General features: G+C 40.6%; 1 protein-coding gene across 4 annotated transcripts in view; it reads right to left on the bottom strand.

The window, feature by feature from the left end:
- EYA1 (EYA transcriptional coactivator and phosphatase 1) overlaps positions 1-20,102 on the bottom strand; it is a 265,134-nt gene that overhangs the window by 96,177 nt on the left and 148,855 nt on the right. For all 4 annotated transcript variants that reach the window (XM_078687154.1, XM_078687153.1, XM_078687155.1 and 1 more), the window contains one exon: positions 1,105-1,194. In XM_078687154.1, coding sequence (XP_078543280.1) covers positions 1,105-1,194 — 90 coding nt within the window. The remainder of the gene's footprint in view (positions 1-1,104; positions 1,195-20,102) is intronic.

The following is a 20,102-nucleotide window of genomic DNA, read 5'->3' as shown; positions in this document are numbered from 1 at the left end:
GATATAAGCTACTTTAAACACTAAGCACATACATTTCTCTCAGATTGTTATTTGCTTTTCTCTTTTCCCATTATGTATGACTCAATTTCTATTTGCACAGCGCTCTGAAAATCAGACGAATCATGTTCCTGCTATATAAAAGTCTGAAATAAATATATCTCAAAAAGAAATCCTATTGATTGGTACATCTGCGAACATTCTATTAAGAAGTTTGCTTTAGTCACAAAGTCCAGCACCTTTCAACAAACTACGTAAACAAACTGTATGTGCTATTGCTTAAATTCTCCCTTTAATTGCATGTCTCCCAATTACCTGTAAAAAATCATCATATGTAACCTCAATCCCTTTAAAAACACCAGCGTTTTCTCCAAGAACTCTATTGACACAAATGTTCACTTCACTGTATTATACTAGTGCCTGCCCTCAGCAAGACTTTCTCTTCCTCTCATTTCACATGCGGAAAGACAGATGGTGGGCCTACGTTTTTCATGGATAAGTGGGTAAAACTCAAATTCGAAAAAGGGCTTGTTATTATCTACTGCCTATTCTGCTCTATACATGCTAACCTCCTGTCCATGAAGTGGACCACAACATGCACAGTAGCATCCTGTGAGGCCACATGTATTCCAAAACAATGTTGCAGGATGCTTCAGCTCATGTCTTCCAGTAATAAAGTCCCAGAGTCTAATGCAATCAGTTACTGAGAAGGACATATGCAAAATTCATGAGCACGCTCGGGTGTTCAGGTTCTCAGGTGATAAGTCCCCACTGCGGGGTAGAAAAGAAAAAAATGTGTTCCATACTACTCACAGTGCAGACAAACCATCATGCAATATTTAATGCTCTGTGCAGGGTATCAAACTTCAGTGTGTGTTGCTGACACTGATATGCACTTTAAAAATCGCATATACCACATTTACAACATTTTTATGCAGACATCTTTGAGTACTGGCATTTAAAAGACTCTACCAGTGCACTCATCTGTCTCCAATGTAGTATTTTACAAGTAGTTACAAACTGTGCAGTTCATGTTCATCTCACTGCCATAGTTACCAGCTTAAATTATGGAAGTTCAGCAGGTCAATCAAAGCAAGTTTTACTTACTTCTAAGTCATTAAAAAACAGATGCGTGTCAGCCAAATTGAATATCATCTCTTCCATTCGAAGGCCAAGCGAAACAGAAGAAGGGGGGTCCTTAAGAAAGAAATTAGAGATTTCAATAAGTGGATTTATTGGCAGTATTTAATGTATAAGTGGAAACAACAATTGTGAAGCACTATTTTTTTCTTTCATGCATACAAGATAATGAATTAGGAAACAGGGCTAACGAATTGTTATAGACTAATGTAGTTGTCTCAAGCATCGTGAATTTAGGTTTTACCTTCCTATCAATTTTTTTTAAGTAACAACGTTACTGAAACATCAGTGACATTCCCAAAGAGCCCAAGTCCCTATAGTACTAACTCATCGAAATCTTGGAGTACTCATAAGAAATATCATGAGTACCACATTTATGTCCCAACAAAACCGGTTCTGTTAGAAGTGTCGTATCTGTAACATGTATGCTGCACAACCTTCTCTGCTGTAGGGGCAGAGCTATCCTACTAATTAGACTGCAGCATATATGACACTTTACAAAGTAGCAAGAACATTATAAAGGTGTTTGTTGCTGAGCAGAAGCTTGGGGTTGAATCTCATGATACAGTTCCAAGATGTTATGATGGTGTTATAGCTTAATGCATTCTGGAAAGCTTTAATACTTTAAGGAAGGAATTAGCAGCGTTCCTCACCTTAAGGGCAGTACAAGTATTACAAAAAAGAGAAAGGTGAATGTTAATGCTTCAGGGTGATGGTTATTGATAGTTGATTTTAAGTTTGTGGATGACTGGGAGAGCTTAATGTGTTGATTATTGAGTGGTAGAATTGTGAAATGCTGGTCAGAAATCTTACTGCCAAACAGAGAGAAAATATATGCCATGCTCTCATGGAGGATGCAGTACCCCAAAGAATAAATAAATAATGCAACAAGATAATGGTTGGGACAAATTGAATGACTAGCTTCCTGGTCATGGTTTAGGATACGTTACAAAATAATATATGAGGAACAACATATAATATTATAATAATTAGATAAAATGAATCACACAGTATATGTGATAGTAATTACATTAACAAAAGCGATTTAATGGCTGTCTATGACAAATAACTCTGTATGATATGAAGTTTGAATGTCATTCAGGATGTAAATCTGACTTCTGGAACAGAAGGACTAATTGTTTTTTTCTCTGTGTGCTATGAGAGCTGCAGAACAGTTATGAGACGTGTTTTAAAATATTTTTCAATTAATGTGGTTGTGTAATTTATGTATATTTGTTTACTGATTTCAGCCTTGAGGAAGTCCCGACGGGACTAAATGCATTGACTGCCAATGAAATTATTAAATAATTTTATGATACCTTGGAATAATAGGAATTTTGAGACTGACATCTCAACTTGATACCTTTGTAAGGATGAACTCACATTATTGAACGAATGAACTTGAATTGTGATTAACATTGTTTCCTGAGTACACTCTACTATTGAATTCTGATGGAGGGTGACTCTGGAGCCCCTTCCCTAGGGGACTTCTAAAGCCTCCCTCTACATCCAAATAGGTATCGGGTACTACCGCCAGGTGACACTCTGAAACGTCATCCAAATGGTGATTTTTTTCTGGACTTTATTTTTCCATCTTCAGCTAGCAAGCTAGCAGTGTAATCCTGAAATGGATTGCACTGCAGTCAGAGGAAGTTGATGGGACTCATTTGCATAGGGTATGCATCCTTGTTAAAGATCCATGCAAAAAATTCTAGTCTGTTAGTGCTACACACTAAACAGTGGTGGTTTTAAATCTACGCTTTCATAAAGTTACATCTTTTTGGGATTTACAAATACCCAAAGACATTGCAAAAAAATCGATTAAACTTTTTTTCCAGTTCCTTAAATATTTTTCATGAAATACCTAGCACTGCACCCCCTGAAAATATTATACTGCTAAAAAAGTTTATCACTACCGTGATTGCCACTCACTTAGAATTGTGCCACTAAGTGTAGTGGCACAAAATCTTTGAAAATGCAGGTTTTGTGAGTGTTCACCAGCTTCCCAGTTGCCAACCATGGACTCTCCTGTGTCACCTCCATGTTCCCTTACCCTCATCCAACTCTTACAACTATGGAAAGCCTATCATGGTTAGACGTTCCGTTTACGAGTGTGTCAACAAAACTAGATTCTACAAATCAAAATCTGACATTTGTGCTTGCAGATGACACTTTTGTGCATCTAAATAGACCTTAGATCAGTAGCGGCTCCTGGAGGGAGTGCTGCAGGGCGGTGGGGTGGGGGAGGGGCAGGTTGGGGGGTAGTAAATGCCGGCATACATCCGAATGGAGGTAAGTACATATATAAATAAATCAAATAAATGACATCGCGCACGCTGCAACGGCATTGCAGCGTGCTCAATGTCATTCATTTGATTTATTTATATATGTATTTGCATTTCAGTGGAGATGTTCTGCATGAGTGTGTTTGAGAGGTGACAGCGTGAGAAGTGCATTTATGTTTGTAAATGAGCATGTAGTTCGACAGATACTCATCCCACATATTCAAAATAGCTATGCGTTCCTATTATTTACTTTGTATGGTTCTGATGGCTTATCTTTTGAGGAAATATCAAATATTATTAGCCACATTGGCATTGTCTCTGTAGCTTACCATATAGATGCATAGTGACACCTTAAGTGCAGTGTCATGAGTTACAACAAACATTCGACCCTCTTGTAGGGCTAGAAGGAGTTGGAAAGCAGAGTATACATTCCAGAGAGGAGGGTCTACCTATCTAGTAAAAGTGGAGAGCCTGCTCTGACCCACAAAACCAGAGACCTAACATACCACCTTCCCATCGCAGTCACATTATAGCACACAAACTCACAATGCAGCACCCAGCACTGGGGAAAGCAGAGTTTACCCTCCCAGCCACCAGCTTCTTGTCACCACAACCCACTGACCAAAAGGTGGATTTTAACAATGCAAATGGATACGACAAGGCCACCAGTGATCTCACTCGAATCAGAATATGTTCACAATAGATATACAACAACCTAGCTATGAATTTAACATAGTGGATCTACGATGTAGTAGTAAGAAACACTTTCCATGTCAATTTAAAAAGTGCTAAGTTGTCAAACCAATGCAGGTATATAGATACATATTTTGTTTGCAGAATATTCACATAATTTGGATCCAGAAATAACTCTCACCTGGAGGAGAATTAAAAGAAATGAACTTAAACCATTTGTTATTGTTCAACTTCTGCTGTTAAAGTAGTGCGTACTTTTTGACTGTTTCTGAATTGGCATTCCATTTCTCATGTAAGAATAGACCCGAAACTAATTTGTAAAACAGAAAAATAAATTAAGACCAGTGCCAGTACTAGGGGTCTATCTCAAGCGGTGAAAGATTACTCTTTTAGGCATGACATTTGCCAAGGTGCTGAGGTTTAAGGGGAATAAAATGCCACTTCCACATAGGTGGAAAAGGCTCTTGCACCAGCTCTGGTTGGAAAGGACCGTGATTGTAGGGTAAAAGTGGGAACTCAGCAACCATCTAATGTAAGTCAATTAAAGAAGCCTAACAGAAGTGACAAACGAAAATTATTGATAACATTTTCAAATTCTAAATCAGAAAGCAGTGAAGAGAAGCTGTTCTACGGTAATGCGGCTGTCTCAAAATGCAGGGGCATTAACGGTGTTTGTTTTTTATTTTTTTTGCAAAGAATCCATTCAAATGTGTAAATGTATGTAAAGTGCCTCTGTAGCACGAAAATAGTTGGGAATCATTTAAGCTTTTCCTAGTTAGCTTTTCCCAGACTGTAATCCATCATACAGTGCAGCAAATGATAGAAAGAGACAAGTTATGCTTATTCTACACCCCAAACCCTAAATTAAAATTAGCTTCTGACTGTTTTTCCTTTTGCAAAATAATGTGTGGTCTACCGCTGAGGTGGAGTAGAGGGGAGTATTCAGTATGTGGTTACCTTGCTAGCGTCTGCCATACATCAAGCCCTTGTATACATAAGTGTTTGTTAATTGAAGTTTTCTCTACATTTTTCATGCACAATCAGCAATCATCAGGTCTGTTTTTAAAATCAAACAAGCAAGAGAACTAGTCATGTTCCTAGAAAGAATTATTCATGTAAAAAAACAAGAATTTTAAAGTTGCAGAGCGCATGCACAGGAAATCATCGGAGTTATAAATACTGGCACTTAAATGTGTATTTGTTGCCCACTTCTACATGAAAATGTACATTTCATCTCACTTTATGAATCCTCACTCCACATTAGTAGAGTTATTTTTTGCAAGTTAATTGTGGAATTTGCACAATATGCTTTCTTTATGCTTGCTAATAAGGTAATTCTGGGAACCAGTCATAGTCTTCCAAATGCACTGTTATATTGACTGTTACACTGAAAATGCATTCTGTGAACATACAGACACAGTTTAGTTACACCAGCAGAGTAACGTTTCTCCAAAATACAGTAGCAGTTTGGAAAATCAATGCTCATAAAGGGGAGGGGGAAAGGGCAAAGCCCTATTCCCATTTGCCAATCACCATAAAGACAAGTTTGAGTTGAACGTCTACAGAACAGTGTCACACCAAAACAAATTCATATGCATAAACATGAGGGGAGGTCATTAGTTTGCAAGCATATGAAATGCTGAAGAGATTGCACTTACTCAGTTACATAAATCCATCTCCTAGTGCAGTAGTGAGACTGAATTGTACTGCAAGTGAAGCCGTACTTCTGAGCAGGAGTAAGAAATGGCCAACTCAGCTTCTCTGCACGTACTGAAGATTACTGTTCGGGAGTCCTGGGCAGACCACTGATGGATAATGGATTTTTAATAGGGTCTATATGTAACACTGTGAAGTGGAGGCATGGGGAAGCAAGGACATTACTGGGAGGGGACTGCATGACATAATGGCAAATTATAAAGCCATGCAGTAACCTCGCTGTTATACTCTGAATAAAAAAAAAACACATTTCTACAAGTGATTATGAGAGGAGGGTCAACAGATTAATCTGGAATTACGTTAAAAAGGAGGTTGGCACAAACACGGTGGTGGGTGCTTGTTGCACACTTCTAATATATGTGGGGTGTGAGGACATGCCCTCTCAATTCAAGCATATGTTGTTGAAGTGAGCAAAGTCAGAAACCATGTTAAGTCTGAAGTGTAGTCTTAGCATACTCTCTCATTCCTGTGTCCGATACGTGCACAGTGACACTGACGCCCATACCCCACAGACAAGCTCCACCCAGTTCGGGTCAGCTAGGCTTGTGCTAAGTAAATACATATGCATATAGCTCTGTGAAATAAATACAAATAATAGTTTCACTCTTACTTCTCAGATATTATCAATTCCCTCTGATAGGAGTTTAAATAATTTTGTCCCTGGTGGAAAAATAGTAGACATAATATCAAGTTCAGAGTGCATGGGCCAACGAGGAAAATGATGGCATTGTTTATGTGGAGCCCCTCTTTAACATAATATGTGTATTTATAAAACACATGTTCAATTCTTGGGACACCGCTGTGGTGATTAACAGTTGTTTATTGTAACCCAACTCATTGGTAATAATTGTATCACCCATAGTAGGACTATATGCTGAGTGGATGAACAGGGATTTTTACCTGTGACTATGAGGTCCAGCACAGATCACGGAAGTGGACGTATTTGTCCACTCAACCTCCAACGAAATTGACAGACATGGCCTACCTCGCAGTCCTTTCTCCTTTTATTTACTAGCAGCACTGAATTCACCTAGCAAGAAACAGAAAACCACTCTGTGTGCTCTCTATGTTAGATCACGCTGAACTTTGGCGTATAAGGAATGGGACGATAAATTGTTACTTCAGGAATTCTTGGCTCTTATGAAGCCCTGAAATCACATGTGTGTTACTTATTATTTATATCTGCAAGTCTAGCCGCAGATCCATATATTACCAATGGATACATTTTATCACTGCCCACCCATGTAGAGAGAACAAATCTATAGCTTGTTATTAACATATAAGACACTTAAGCCCACTACAGAAATTGCCATACTAATGTGCTCCTTACAGAACTAATAAATTCAAAGCGCTGCGGTTAGTAAATGCTTTGCAGATGTTTGCCTTGTTTTGATTTATATTATGTTTTCTATTTGGAAAAAGCAATAAAACTTGAATATATTTTAATGTCACATTCAGTCACCCAAAGTATCTGTATATATTACAGGGCAAAAGTTAGGTTGAACGCATTTATTTTCTCATCTGGAAGAAAGTGCTTGCATTTCTGAGAGATCACCAAGCGCTGCAATGTCCTATTGCATTCTATGTCGATGAAAATGGTATTGAAAACTGTCCGCAATTTTCATATAATGTTCTATTGGCAAGAAAAATGCAAGTCAGAACTGCAACAGTTTCATAATCTTCCCGTTTTCCCCACATCCATCACGTTAATGGCCTTTCAGCAGGATTCCCGAGCTTTCCAAACACATGTCTGTGGATGCACGCTGCTCAAAGACGCCCTGACCTAATAGCAAAGAAGTGCTTCAAAGATTAACAGACGCAACCATTAACCCTCTGGATTTTCAGGAAGTGGTAAATGCAATCAATCACATCTTAAACTATTATATTCAAAGTTAGGCATCAAGACTAGAACTCATAGTTGTGCACTACTCATGGCTCAACAGTTTAATGTCCCTGCAAACAATTTAGACGGAATTAATGTTTTTTAGGTAAAGTATGGATTCACTTATGTTAAAGTTTTACTCCCTTTTTTAAAGAATTTACTTATTTGAATAACAAATAAATATATTTACCCGTTCCCCCCTGGCTAAATTCTTTTGTTTGAAAAGATGGCGATTTGATGGACGCAAGTAAACTAAGTTTTCTCTGGGTTTATTTGGGCATTTTTTACCCTTCTTGTAACTCTTTGATGTTAAACATATTTCTGTTCTTGGTGGTCCCTAAAAAAGAGTAGGGTTGAATGTTAATTTGCTTTTTAACATCTGTCAAGAGTGCATGACCATTTTAAGTGGTTTTCCCAAAGGTGCAGCACCTTTGAGACGATATTTGGCAATTTCCCATTGTTTGACCTGCTTTGAGGTACGACGCAAAGATCCCTCTTAAGTTTATTTCTCTCACGGTCGCCTTTAATGCTCACACTACTCACAATTATTAAGTTGCATAGTGCGTGTGTAACAGGCATATGTGACTATTATGCACCACATTCACGTATAACGATTTCAGTGGTGCCTGCTGCTGTAGGCACATGAGAAATATAATTGTTTGGTATTTTCATAGCAAACAACAAACCTCATATACTAAGACCTTAACATGTCCCGTGGACAGTCCTTTAAGTTGAGTCTAATGCAAATAATAAACATCAACAAAATGAAACAGATTTATTGCACCTTGAGCACAGTAAACCTCCATATTGAAGAGACTGAGCTATTATTAGATTGCGGGCTTGAGTACTTCTTGCAAACGTACCAAAATATAGTCCAACTGAATACCGTGTGTTTCCAAGTACCAGAGAGTTCGTGGAACGCAGAACTAAGAAAACCTAAAAATTTCAAATATGTCTGATTTTAGGATTTCCAGCTCCAAGTCAGCAACTATAGCAGGAAATTGTTAAGTTACAGCATAGTCTAGGAGCGGTCCATATGTAGCACTAGGCACTGAATGTATCTCTCAAGTAAAACTTGATTTTTGGCATCAATAGTGTTTACGTTTTAAATGTCTAAACTGCAAAGATATAAGTTTTTAATTTAAAGAGAGAAAGCAGGTAGACCATGAAACACAGGTACCATAACCAACTTTCAAGGGTTGATTCATCATTAAAATTGTGCTTCAGAAGCTACAAGGGACCATGAGAAAGTAGGTTTGAAGGGATCTGAAAGTGACTGGATTTAGATCTCGGTGAACACCACATGATGAATTCATCATGATAAGCAAGCCATGATGCTCCACTGCACTCTATATTCATCGGATGTAGTTCTATTGTAGTGAGCATTACTTCCCACACCCTTCTTTCTGTGCACTCTCAGACCTGTGGTCTCCATTACACAGAGGTGGTTGTGATTAGCGACAAAACAAACAAAATTTAGCAGGGAATTTACCTGCAGTTGATGCATCGCCTGATAATTCCCAATGTGCAACTGAATATTGATACAAAGCAATATATGCAAAGATTACTGGTATAGCTTTAATGGGTGGACATGAACTTATTCTGAGCTGGAAGATAGCTGCTAGTTAGGTTGGTCATCTGTAGACCATTCAGTGTTGGTATGGGCCTATTCACTAAGGTTTCCAATGCCTCCCTGAGTAAGGGAAGAGGTCCATGCTAGTCAAGCACTTAAAACGCCAGTCAATTCTCAAATTTGTTAGTGATGTTCTTTTGCAGACTTTTTAAAACACAACCCCGATCTTCTCCTTCATATTTTAAAACATTCAATTTAAAAAAGAGGGGAGTTTTTTCTGCAGTAAAATCCAAGGTGACCAGATTCTTCTGGCAATAAACTTAGTATTGGGTCCATATTGTACCTACTACACAAAACGCCTGAGGCTTGAGCCGGGCGATAGATACTTGTTCTGCTCGTGCTATTTACTGCCAGCCCTTACCCCTTGTGTCCTTTCCCTCCCCTGCATTAGCGCGCCGAGAAAGCCAGTCATTTGGTGCCACATCGATTTTATGGTGTTGGTTTCCTTTTAATTGTAAAATTGGTTTTAAAATACCCCTGCTTGCACTTACAATTGTTCTGTTGCCTTCCCACGGAGTGTCCTGCCGATATTAGGGCTGAGACACCTGGGAAGAGGGTGGACCATTAGCGGCGGCCATCTTGGGTGAGTCACCTGCATAAATTCAGGCTGAGCTCCCTATTCGAGTGATTACTACACAAAACGCCTGAGGCTTGAGCCGGGCGATAGATACTTGTTCTGCTCGTGCTATTTACTGCCAGCCCTTACCCCTTGTGTCCTTTCCCTCCCCTGCATTAGCGCGCCGAGAAAGCCAGTCATTTGGTGCCACATCGATTTTATGGTGTTGGTTTCCTTTTAATTGTAAAATTGGTTTTAAAATACCCCTGCTTGCACTTACAATTGTTCTGTTGCCTTCCCACGGAGTGTCCTGCCGATATTAGGGCTGAGACACCTGGGAAGAGGGTGGACCATTAGCGGCGGCCATCTTGGGTGAGTCACCTGCATAAATTCAGGCTGAGCTCCCTATTCGAGTGATTACTACACAAAACGCCTGAGGCTTGAGCCGGGCGATAGATACTTGTTCTGCTCGTGCTATTTACTGCCAGCCCTTACCCCTTGTGTCCTTTCCCTCCCCTGCATTAGCGCGCCGAGAAAGCCAGTCATTTGGTGCCACATCGATTTTATGGTGTTGGTTTCCTTTTAATTGTAAAATTGGTTTTAAAATACCCCTGCTTGCACTTACAATTGTTCTGTTGCCTTCCCACGGAGTGTCCTGCCGATATTAGGGCTGAGACACCTGGGAAGAGGGTGGACCATTAGCGGCGGCCATCTTGGGTGAGTCACCTGCATAAATTCAGGCTGAGCTCCCTATTCGAGTGATTACTACACAAAACGCCTGAGGCTTGAGCCGGGCGATAGATACTTGTTCTGCTCGTGCTATTTACTGCCAGCCCTTACCCCTTGTGTCCTTTCCCTCCCCTGCATTAGCGCGCCGAGAAAGCCAGTCATTTGGTGCCACATCGATTTTATGGTGTTGGTTTCCTTTTAATTGTAAAATTGGTTTTAAAATACCCCTGCTTGCACTTACAATTGTTCTGTTGCCTTCCCACGGAGTGTCCTGCCGATATTAGGGCTGAGACACCTGGGAAGAGGGTGGACCATTAGCGGCGGCCATCTTGGGTGAGTCACCTGCATAAATACATACGATCATGGCTCCGCGCAGCGGACGCGACCACCGGACGTGCCGTATTAGCGCCGGAGTTATGCCAGAGTTCAGCCCGTCTGCGCCCGTCCGCGCTGAGGACGAGCTGCATGACGGGCTGCACATAGGGCCCCCTGACCGCCCCTCCCAGATACCACACTCCTACACATTGGAGGAAATGTTAGTGTGGAAACCAGGGGAGTCTTCCTGCCACCATAGACATACTCCAGAGGACCTGCTGCTCATGGCTACATCTGCTACAGGTATCTGGAGCCCTGATGGACACTCTCTGGTTAGTCATCCATCTCAAGAAATCTACTCTTTGGATAAAAGCACTCACGTAGTGGAAGGATTTCTTATCAATGCTCGTTCCCTAATTAAAAATAATGTAGCCTTCCATGACTTTGTGTCTTCTAGAAAGCCTGGATGGGTTTTTGTAACTGAAACTTGGGCCTCGGAGACTTCGGGACATGACCTCCTAATGGCAATTCCGGAGGGTTATGCTCTTCAGAGATTTGACAGAGTCAAGCGAAGAGGTGGCGGATTAGCGATTCTTTATCAGTCCCGTCTTACCTGCCATATTAATGCTCTGACTGCGCCTTCCGACCCCCTCCAGGTCCTGCATTTCTTCATCTCCCTATCTCCATCAGCATCCTTTGTGGGCCTTCTTGTTTACAGGCCTCCAGGTCCTAGATCCAATTTTAGCAGTGACCTGTTCAGAATCCTGGAGCCATACGTTGGCAAGCCTCACTTTACTATCTTAGGGGATCTAAATTTTCATTTAGATGACTCTACTTCTAAAGATACATCCTCCCTGGTCGATCCTCTTAAAGAATGTGGCTTTCGCCAACTGGTTAAGGGCCCTACACATCAGGCAGGCCACACCCTCGATGGAGTCTTCTCCAACGACCCTAGAGTCAAGACAGGGACGCCGGAACCCCTAGTCTGGAAAGACCATCTGGCTGTACCGTTAGCCCTGACTTTTTCCCACTCAGTTCCCTCTAGTAAAGATTTAATTCAGGGAACGGGTAAAAAGAACTATAAAAATATCACGAATGACGCTTTGGCCCCCTTCATTGGTTCTGTCTATCTGCCATCAGATCCTGAGAAGGCTGCACAAAATCTTGCAAACTCTATCTCTGGTGCATTAGATGAGCTAGCTCCTGTTATACATCGATACTCAGCGAGACGGAGGCCCTCTGCCCCCTGGTTCACTGAGCCCCTTAGGTTGCAGAGACAGAGCTGCAGGAGACAGGAGAGAAAATGGAGGAAATCATGGGATCATGCTGACAGAGAGACCCACAAGCAAAAGCTGGGCGAATATAAGGCCGCAGTCATCAAAACAAAACAAGAATATTTCTCTGAACTCACCACGTCTCTCACGTCATCTAAAGAGTTGTTCAAAATAGTGGATTCACTCTGTACACTGCAAGTTCCAGACCCAGTGAAGGGTTCTCAGGAGCTCTGCGATAAGATCTCATCCTTTTTCTATACTAAAATAGATGAGATTGCTGTTAACTTAGAAGCGCAGAAAAAATTACTTGGGAATGACACTACTCAGGCTCTCACAAATTTGGCAGTCAGGACAAAAAACCCCACTACGACACTCTCTAGTTTCCCTCAGATTACTCTTGATAATCTTAACGCATTGCTGAATAGGACTAAATCCTCTTCCCCTCTGGATCCATGTCCTCTCAGAGTGCTGAAGGAGTGTAGGACTACGCTTCTACCTCCTCTATTGGAAGTAATGAATAGTGCCCTGTCACACGGGATTTTTCCGTCAGACTGGAAGAAAGCCATTGTTAGGCCGTTACTTAAAAAACCTACACTTGACCCAACCATCTTGAAAAACTTTAGGCCCATATCCTTACTTCCTGCCCCCGCCAAAATGCTTGAGTCCCATCTGAATCTGCACTTGTCTGCCTTCCTGGACTCCTCTGGGTTTTTAGATCATACCCAGCACGGGTTCAGGAAACTCCATAGTACGGAGTCCGCACTTACTATGGTTACCAATAATATCAGAATGAAGGTAGATCAGGGACAGACAACACTGCTGGTCTTACTCGATCTGACCGCAGCGTTTGACACCATATCTCCCTCGATACTAACATCTCGTCTGAGGGAGATGGGAGTGGAGGGGTCAGCCCTGGACCTCCTGTCCTCTTTTTTAGATCATAGAGAACAGAGGATCAAATTAGGAGAATACCTCTCTCCCCCTACATCGCTGCAATGTGGGGTACCACAAGGGTCGGCCCTGAGTCCGACCCTATTTAACATTTATGTTGCCCCCCTAGCGAGATTGGTAAAAGCCCAGGGAATGGAAGTAGTGTCATATGCAGATGACACTCAGATCATGGTGTCACTAACCCAGCCGGTCAGCACCTCCGCCTTCAACTTCAGGAGCTGTATGCAGTCAGTCTCTGACTGGATGGTAGCCAACTCCTTGAAGCTGAATGGCGACAAAACCGAGGTGCTGATTTTCGGAAAGGATCAGGATGTGTGGTCAAGTGACTGGTGGCCGCAATCCCTAGGAACCTGCCCTGTTCCCTCCCACTCAGCTAGGAACCTGGGGGTCATGTTCGACACTTCTCTGGCAATGACCCTTCAGGTTAACAGAACGATGGCTACTTGCTGGGGAATTCTTAAAATTCTCCGTCGAATAGCGCACTATCTTTCCCCGCAAGCTAGGAAACAGACAGTGGTTGCATTGATTGGTTCAAGGCTGGACTACTGCAACTCACTGTATGCAGGGATTAACAAGGGACTAATACAGCGACTTCAAACCGTACAAAATGCGGCTGCAAAATTCGTTCTGGATACCCCCCATTCTTCCTCTGCGACTATAGCCAGAAAGAGCCTACACTGGCTTCCGATAGAGCACCGCATCTCTTTCAAAATCATTTGCTTAGTACATAGTGCTCTGAAATCTGGAACATCTGTTGGATTGGGTTCACTTCTCTCCGGCTATGTTCCCAGCAGATGTCTGCGCTCACTACAACAAAACCTTCTGGTTATTCCACGGTCTAAGAAGACCAGATGGGGAGGTAGAGCCTTTTCAACAGTTGCCCCCCGTCTGTGGAATACACTCCCTCTTGAATTAAAATCGATATCCTCACTGCCCCTTTTTAAAAAGGCCCTGAAAACATGGTGTTTTAAGAAAGCGTACCAGTGAATAGCACCTGAGACATGTAACTATTTTGAGCTAGGCGCCTTGATGCCCTTTGGGCTTAGTTCGCGCGTTATAAATTTCCTTTCATTTCATTTCATTTAATTGTAGGATGGTGTTATTGAAACTCATTTCGCCACTCTACTGACACTTTATCAGGATTATTAAAATATTGGCAGTTTCCTCTGGATTGCTTTTTTTTATCTTTAAAGAAGTAGTGCCAGATAAATCTGCGTAGGTTGGCTACAAAAAGCGAATAGAGATTGTTGGTGCTTCATTGAATTATTTAATGTTCAGCAATACTGAAGCATGTGGAGACAGACATCTCTGACAGAACTTGGACGTTGTGCAGTTTCATTTCTATCTCTCTCCACACTCTTGGGATCAGTCTCCTTATGGCTATTAACTTTGTTGGATCAATTGAGACATTTTAAAATTAACTGAGTAAACCACAGAAGGATGTTAAATGAATGTATGCATATTCTCTGCTGCTCTTCCTAATCCTTTATGAATAATTCTTCACAATATGCACCTCGAAAAGATGCTGTAGTCAACATCTATATCTTGGTGTTTTTCATTTTCGGTCTTGGTTTAGGGCACTTGCGACCCTGACTAGTAAGTAGTTTATGCCCATAGTACGCCAGGTGGAAGTAGCAATGCTGTTGACTTTATAAAAGCTTGCCATGTTGTAATGGCACAGTTACTCTGGCCGAATGTGCATAACCTTTTCCACTCACTCTCTCTGTTTTCTAAACGCACGTGGCTCTTTCGAGCTCGTGTCTTTGCCAGGCTTAAACAACCAAATCTCAAATCATTTGCCTTTTTCCTTAACAAAAGTTATTTAAAATCTTTAAATGTCATCCTAAAAAAGCGCTTTCTACGTACAATTCATTGCCCAGAAAGTATATTTTGTAAAATGACTGTAATATTTTTCATACAACAGCAATATAATCCATGTTTAAAGCACAGTTCATTTGCTGGTCGCAATAGGCAATAACACGATAGCTGCCGCTCAACTGAGATCGTTTAGTCTTATAATAGCTTAATAGAGCAATTTTTCCATGACTGCACACGTTTACATGGGTCAAGTGTCTTATTTGTAAACAAAAATAAACTGCAAGATGGCGTCCACAATAAAATGCATGCCTAATTAAACATCTGTTAGAAAACATTCCACATTGAAAGTAAGCAAGAGCCCGGAGTGTACCCTGCACTGACAGTTTATCCACCTGTCTCGCTCGTCAGCGGCATCATCAGGGTGTCAACGCTTTCCCAGCGTCCAAGACCCAATCGCCAGGCAGCTGCCTCGAAACATCAGGTTAATGAGGCCACGCTCACCATGATGACATTTAACTTTAATGATAACCGATGCAGGCTGACAGAATTTTCCAGCTATTTTTAGCATTTGCTTCAAATGAAATCTGAATCGTTAATTGTATTAAACCGTACTTCCTTCTTTAGAATCTATGTATTTTGGATGATCCATTTTCTAACAAACCAAACATGCTAAAGTCATACATAGAAACAACTTAGATTCTGTTTTGAGACAAGGACAACGATGCTTTCCTTTCCATCTATGAATATAATCAAATACATTTTATCTCATTATTAGCACATCCCTTGAGAGGACCAAAGGCAGAGTCTCTTCTAATTGAGTTATGAGGTTTTCGAGTAAACAGAGAACTAAAGTGAGAAACTGAAAAATACTTATTTTGATTATTTTATTTTCTCTATTCATACAGCATACACCTGGCTTCAAAGTATAACAGGGCAATGTAGTACAAGACACTTACAACAATGCTTATTAAGTATGATGATAGGTTTCAAATCTGGCCGTGGTAGCAATGTAAGTCCAGCAATCAATCAATCAATCAATCAACAAAATTTGTATAGCGCGCTACTCACCCGTAAGGGTCTCAAGGCGCTGAGGAGGAGGGGGGTCGCTACTGCTCGAAAAGCCAGGTCTTGAGTTGTTTCCTGAAGGAGAGATGGTCCAGGGTCAGCCGTAGGTGAGTGGGGAGGGAGTTCCATGTCTTGGCTGCCAGGAAGGAGAAGGATCTTCCTCCGATGGTGGATTTCCGAAATCGTGGGACAGAGGCGAGGGCGAGGCTGGCGGATCGGAGCTGGTGGGTGGGTGTGTAGAATGTGAGGCGGCTGTTGAGGTACTTCGGGCCCATGTCGTGGAGAGCCTTGTGTGCGTGGGTGAGGAGTCTGAACGTGATCCTCTTGTTGACGGGGAGCCAGTACAGGTCTTTCAGGTGGGCAGGAATTGGGAGAAGGCGGAAAAGGGAGCGAGAGTAGGTGAGATGCAGACGAGCCTAAAGTGAGGTTTGCGGCACAATGTTTCATAAAGAGGAGTCTACTTGTACAGAGGAATATTGAATAATTTTGTTTCCTGAAACCAGTTATTTGCGGACTCCTGAGCAGTACTATTGGAATTAGATGCCTATAAAATCATTATTTTATTTAAATAACGTCCTGAAAAACCGAGTTCATAGTGCCCTAGAGAATCTGGAGAGTGTACAATAAACAAGGCAGTTCCTGCTCATGCTCAGCTGGTAGAACATTAGTTTTGGTTCTCAGATGCTTGACTCCCAATTAATGCTCACCATACATCTGGGCTAAGGCCTTGGTTTTGTCAGGGTTTTGCATTTTATGTGTCCTGGGAAGTATTAGCATGCTCTAGGCTAGACTAAAGAAGTTACTGTACTGCACTTTGTGAGACCACCTGCCATTTTTAATCTCGAAGAGAATTGAAAGCATTCAGTCTTTCAGAAAATCCTGGCACAGTGTGATTTTTAGCATTGTTTAATAATTATACTGTTGTGTCTGGGTGCTTCTTTGTCTTTATTATGAAGTCTGGTTCAGAATGACATTTTGACATTTTGCCAAAACATATGTTAACTTCCTTTTAGAGACACATGGAAGCATTTCTACGATACAAATCGGAGAAGTTTAACAACACCAATTGTGCCTACATGCAGTGTTTTAAATGACTGCTCCTAAGCACTATCTGACTGTTTAAGTGACTATTACAAGCAGTTTACCTAAATCTTTTAACTATTCAATAGCATGTATATATATGCATATTAGCTTTAACATGACATTCTTATATTTCGTTTCCTATTAAAGTATGCAGTGATATTGATTAACTATTTGTTTAACTTAATCTGCTACAAATGATCTTTTGAACAGCACAGTGGAGTGTAAATTGTATTGATACCTACAGTGGTGCCGTGAAAACCTGAGATAACACAGGGTATAGTTGTAAGTTTGCAGTCTTGAATAAAGCATGTCTCCCCTTCTTAAATCTTCATTATCCATTTTATTTATTTTATCTAGCACGATCTAGACCTGAAAACAGGTATTAGAACACTTCACAGATCAATAGGTTACTGACAATGATAGTAATATATACAAATATTGGTTGATGAAGTATTTTACTGTAAACATGCGAGATGGACATTATATACTTAACATACATAAAGGAGAAATTCCTAAGAGCATGAAGAGCTCTGACTGAAAAAAGGACTTCAAAGGTAGGAGTAAATTACACCAATAGCTATTCAGATTATTAAACGCACCAAATGATTAGTTCTTTGAGCTCCTTCTTGAAGAGTTTTAGAGTCTTTAACATTCTGAGTGAGGGGATGGAATTCCAAATTGTGTGCGACTTGCCACACAAGACATGTTTCTAGGTTTTTCCCCTTGTTGAAGATTGAAATTCCAAGCCCCAGGTTATCTGAGCTCCACAGTGAATGCTGTTTACCCTGTCCTTTATCCTTCTTGCAACTGAATTTCCCATCCAATTAAGTAAAGCGTGTGGATGTTTTACACTGTTGAGATTTCCAACTGTATAAATGATTTGCTTTATTAAATACACAACAGATAGAACCTCCTAGGTTTTATTGTTAAGCTAGGCTGTTTTTTCAATAGCATATATTTTAAAATAAATAGGAATGTGTGTTACAATATTTAGCAGCAAAGAGAAAAAGCTTTGTATCTTCTATAAAAATTGCATTTTGTTGCACTATTGGTCAGTCGTTGCAAAATTGAAGCCCGTTCTGCTTTTATGCTGGCATCTTACATCTTTCTTTTTATTTTTTATTTTTGTTTTTATTTTTGCTGAGCAGAGCAGAGAACAAAAATAGCAAATCATTAGTCGTCAGGAGAAAAGCAAAGGAAAAAACAACAACCATCATCAATCCGACTTTGACGCAAATACACAATATATACGTTTAACATCTGAAACCCTTAAAAAAGAGATGGACACATCCTTAATTAAAATGAAACAGAAAGTGCGGAATATCAAATTTACATCAACATCAAAAGAGCGATTGCACCTTCCCCATCCTAAAATACCCTAAAGTGTCTTGTACCACATAATCATCAAGATTACGACAAAAATCAGTTGGATTATCTACAGCTTTTTTTCATGTGCAAAATCTTGGCTTTAATACAGTACTTTATCTTCTTCTCTTTCTTTTTCTTTTCCCCCGGTTAGGGGCTTAAAGAGCAGTGCATTAAAGCGCTAAGTTTTCTAAAGTGCAATGTGCTAAAGTGTTAAGATTCCAACAATACAGCCAAATTATGAAAAAACTTCCAGACCACAGCAAACTTTTTTGATGCGCAAACCCGTTTAGCATAAACTTCCTCAAATCTCCTTATTCTTGACATTTTATTTATCCATTTAGAATAAGATGGAATCCCTTCCGGCCTCCAATTTTGGAGAATTAATGAGCGTGCTACTGTAGAGCAGATTGAGATGTACGTCTCTTCGGCTTTAGTCAAATCTGGCCCAACTTTAGAGAGCCCGAAGAGAGCCACTTCTGCCTCGGGGTCAATCTTTTTTTTAGTAGACTGGCTCATTGCTAAAAAATGTTTCTCCAGAAGGCTTCAAGCTTCGGGCAGGTAAAAAATATATGAAGCCAGTCTCCCTCACCATGTGAGAGACATCAAAAGCATTTATTATCCACTTCCGCATGACATTTGTTTAGGTTTTTTGGAGTGTAATAGGCCAGCCAACGTGACAAGAAGTCCATCCTTTTAAAATTAGCTGCTTTCTGAGCCTTGCTTCCTACCTGGGCTATAGCCTGCCATTCCTGATGAGTGAAGGAACAGGTAGTCTCCCGAGTTATTTTTCCCAAAAATTCAGCAACCAGGGGGAGTACCATTTGTTTCATAATTAAGGAGTGCCAATTTCCTACTCCCTTTAATTTTACTTTATATAGAGCATTAACCAAGGCAAATGGAACCCCGCTAGGCAGGAGATTATATTTTTTAATAAAGTTAAAAATCGGCATATATTCCAAAAACATTTAGTCAATTTCCTTGAAATATTTAGCATTGATTTTTAAGGGTACATTAAAAAACAAAAATATTAAAAGTGGAAGAATTGACATTTTTAAAAGTGATACACGACCAATCAAAGTCAGTGGTAGAAGGGACCACTTCTCCAATAGGGTTTTAATTTTATTTCGTACAGCTAGATAGTTCAAGGTAAATAATTGATCTACGTGGCTCGAGACATACCCAAATATCTAATAGGCTCTTCTTTCAGGGCCTGGGTTCTTAAGGTCGTGGGTAAAAATTGCAGTCCGTATTAAGCACTAAAATCTCCATTTGTTTTGGTTTATTTTATAGCCACCTATTTGTTCGTACTTACTAAATTCTACAAGAGCTTCTTCTACGATCTGTTTATCCGGGCTGAGATACATAATTATATCGTCCGCTAATAATTTTAACTTCGATATCCCTTTGCATGGAGCTTTAATTAGGAGACACCCTTGTCTAGTGCCGTGGTTTATGTCCACGGTCCCTAATGAGTCTCCATTAACTATCACCCGGGCTTGAGCACCTTGGTAAATATTTTCCAGCATATTTAAGAATGCCGAATTTACCAAAACCAAACAACAGTGTGTCTCAGTTTACCCGGTCGAATGCCTTTTCG

This window comes from Lissotriton helveticus, chromosome 4_1 (assembly GCF_964261635.1).
Source record: "Lissotriton helveticus chromosome 4_1, aLisHel1.1, whole genome shotgun sequence".
NCBI lineage: Eukaryota > Metazoa > Chordata > Amphibia > Caudata > Salamandridae > Lissotriton > Lissotriton helveticus.
This window is presented reverse-complemented; position numbering and strand designations above follow the sequence as displayed.